The 3,094-nt window shown below is 37.5% G+C and overlaps 1 protein-coding gene across 1 annotated transcript; it reads right to left on the reverse strand.

Annotated features, from left to right (window-relative positions):
- Positions 1–428: 428 nt before the first annotated feature.
- Positions 429–2,580, reverse strand: LOC146633576 (uncharacterized). Its single transcript, XM_085352354.1, has 2 exons — positions 2,397–2,580; positions 429–1,463 (listed from the first exon to the last, which is right to left on the reverse strand). Exon 2 carries the CDS (start codon positions 1,460–1,462, stop codon positions 524–526), a length of 939 nt encoding a protein of 312 aa, XP_085208480.1. The 5' UTR covers position 1,463; positions 2,397–2,580; the 3' UTR covers positions 429–523.
- Between the last annotated feature and the right edge of the window lie 514 nt (positions 2,581–3,094).

Below are 3,094 nucleotides of genomic sequence, written 5' to 3' on the forward strand. Positions count from 1 at the left end.
ACATATCTTATCTGCTGTTTTTTATACACTAAGTTGTGAATCATGAAAGTCCTGCAACAAACAGTCAGAGATGGATTTGAATCAAGTGAATCGTGTTGGTTTTAGGTCAGCAGATCTCCAGGAAATTTGTATTATTGAAAACATTAACTATTATATCAAATACGACTTTTGTGTCAAGGCAGTTACGACACATCACAAAATGACCATCACACACATGAAAATATATTTTATTGAACAGTGTTTTCAAAACTACAGGAATAATCAAACTTCTACACTCTGCACCATAATGAAGTATATTATACTTAATAAGACCAGATTATTGCAGTGCATTAAATTTTATTGTGTTTTTATATAATATTTGTTATTTATAAGTAGATTTTTCTTATTGAAAAACATGCAACAAATTCCTTTCTCAATGTTTTTTCGGGTCATGAACGGATTAATGGCATTTCAATTCATGTCAGTGGGGAAAATTGCTTTGACATACGAATGATTTGACTTATTAGCTCCGTCACGAAACAAATTAAAGTCGTGAGACAAGGTATATAATAAGAAAGACTGAAAAAATTATTGTTAGAAAACAACAACAGAATAAACACTGAACCCGGTTTTTCTCATTGCACCTGTCTCTTCGTGAGGGAGATGTGTAATGCCAAGGATCAGAGTTGTACGTGTCCAGGACGACAGAGTCACCATTTTCCCTGCTCTCTGGGATATTGACCACAACATAACTTTGTGTGTTGCTTCTTGGTGCTGGCTGACGTCTGTTGTTGCGTTTGTGAGAGGAATATTTTTCTGGGATCACAATAAACAACAACAGTCCAACACAAGCGAGGTCCCCCCACATGTTTCTTATCTCTGATAGCTGGGAGTCATGAACTCTGTTTCTGAGAGCCAGTGAGTTGATGTTATTGAGATGCAAGGAAAACTTTCTCAACACTCTTAGAAGGCAGGTAGTGACCCGATATGTATGTTGTGGATCATACTCTGTCCCTCGAGCTTCATATGGCTCATAATGCTGTGTGATATAGACTTGGTCTATTGTCCGTACTGCGTTGCGCCCCCTGACTCTAATTATAATGCGAGCCCTGTTACTTTCCTCAATGTCCGACTCCACGACATAATCTGGAAGTTCCAGTGATGCATCTTGGTAGATGTTACCGACAGTGTAGTATCGGTATCCCCTGGGCAGTGGGTCTAACAGCTGTTCATCGTTGCGATAATGATGTGAGCCATAATCACCACGGTTTGGGTCAAAGGTCAGCAGGATGATGTTGTTATTGTCAAAGTCAACTGTGGTTGCAAACCAGTGGAGCAAGCAGAGGCTGTACTCGGGCACAGACTGGCCAAAGCCTACTGACCTCAGATCAGTGATTGAGTTGAGCTTTCTTACAGCTGACACAGAGCTGAAGGTCAGGAGGAGAGCCACACAGCAGCTCATCATTCTTCCAAACATCTTCATCCTGTAGAGATTTAAGAAGTCACTGTTTTTATTGTTCATACTTTATATTCTGACATTCGTTACATGTTTTTTACCAGTGAAGCATCAAATGATTATGTGTTGACTGCATAAAGTGATTAACAGATTATTAATGATTAAGACAGCTTTAAATTTATTCCTAGTTTATAATTTGATAGCCATTCAGCCACACAAACTCTGAAACAGGTTTTAATTGTTTGTCTCCTCTCTGGTTTATACCATCCATCATGGGTTGGAATTGCATTTTAAAATTTAGCTTTCTTCAGTTGAAATCAAAAGTTACTTTTTTAATATTAGAGTTTACTTTTAATTAAGAGGGTGTTAAGAGAGGCTTGTTAGTGAGAAATGTTGTTTTCTCAAACAGCTTTAACTTTGTGACATAAAGAGAGAAAATCACACTAATAACTTGTATCTGTAACTTGTTGGCTGAAGCCTCCTGTCAGCTTCAGATAAATAACAGGGAAGGATCGCTCAACACTCAGTTTACAGAGGATTAATTAAACAAAGCAAACTAAGTAATTCTTTAACAAAGAAGTGAAGCATATTTTATAGCCATGACCAAACATGCTTTTATTTTCCCCACTTATTAATTACACTTTTGTTAACCCAGAGTTTTACTTATTTATGTTGTCAGGTTTGGCTCTGGTTTCATGATATTCGCCTCTCCCTTTCTCAGAAAGTTAAACTAATTATATTGTTTAAAACTGTAATACTGCAGATGAATAGATCATTTTTATGTGAATGAGTGTGCTTGTAATTTAAGAGAAGGTGGACTAAGTGCAATGTAATTGACTCCATGTTAAACCCACTTCATTGTATCTTTAAATGTAGAATAAATGCTGCATTAGAGATGAGGGTAAAGTCATGTGAGTGACAGTAAGTAAAAATGAATCCACCAGGAAATGAGAGAACGTACCTGTGTAAGTCTGCTGCTGCTGTTTGTGTGAGGACAGTCGTAGCTCCCTTTATGTTTTGCGTTTCCTGGTAAATGAAACCAGAGCAATAAGCTCCGCTAGTCGTCAAGAGGAAGTTTGATAATCCAGCTATTTAGATGAGGCTATCAAAGAGCAACACCAGTAGTAGTTTAGCAGTCACATAAATGCAAATTATTGATCTTTTTACGAGCAGGTTTAGGTCCAAAGTTTGAATATGGACGTGTCTGCCGGACTGCAGGGTGAGAGATTGCAGTAGTGTCTGTAATCTAGAAGCTGGTTACAAATGAATTTCAAATAGTGTACAGATGTTTTTAATGGCAGCGTTTTCTTGTATGATTTGTTTGGTAATTCAGGTTTTCATCGTTTAAAGGTGTTCTATCATTGCTGTCATCATATAATCTTATATCTTTCTGCCGTCATACAGTGGGGCAAAAAAGTATTTAGTCAGCCACCGATTGTGCAAGTTCCCCCACTTAAAATGATGACAGAGGTCAGTAATTTGCACCAGAGGTACACTTCAACTGTGAGAGACAGAATGTGAAAAAAAAATCCATGAATCCACATGGTAGGATTTGTAAAGAATTTATTGGTAAATCAGGGTGGAAAATAAGTATTTGGTCACCTCAAACAAGGAAAATCTCTGGCTCTCACAGACCTGTAACGTCTTCTGTAAGAAGCT

This window comes from Diplotaxodon limnothrissa, linkage group LG4 (assembly GCF_057381915.1).
Source record: "Diplotaxodon limnothrissa isolate DT_005_m linkage group LG4, D_limnothrissa_male_GT1.1, whole genome shotgun sequence".
Taxonomy (NCBI): domain Eukaryota; kingdom Metazoa; phylum Chordata; class Actinopteri; order Cichliformes; family Cichlidae; genus Diplotaxodon; species Diplotaxodon limnothrissa.

Bases quoted from the DNA above. Each gene is read 5' to 3' on its own strand.
- LOC146633576 (XM_085352354.1), bottom strand. From the start codon at position 1,462: ATGAAGATGTTTGGAAGAATGATGAGCTGCTGTGTGGCTCTCCTCCTG.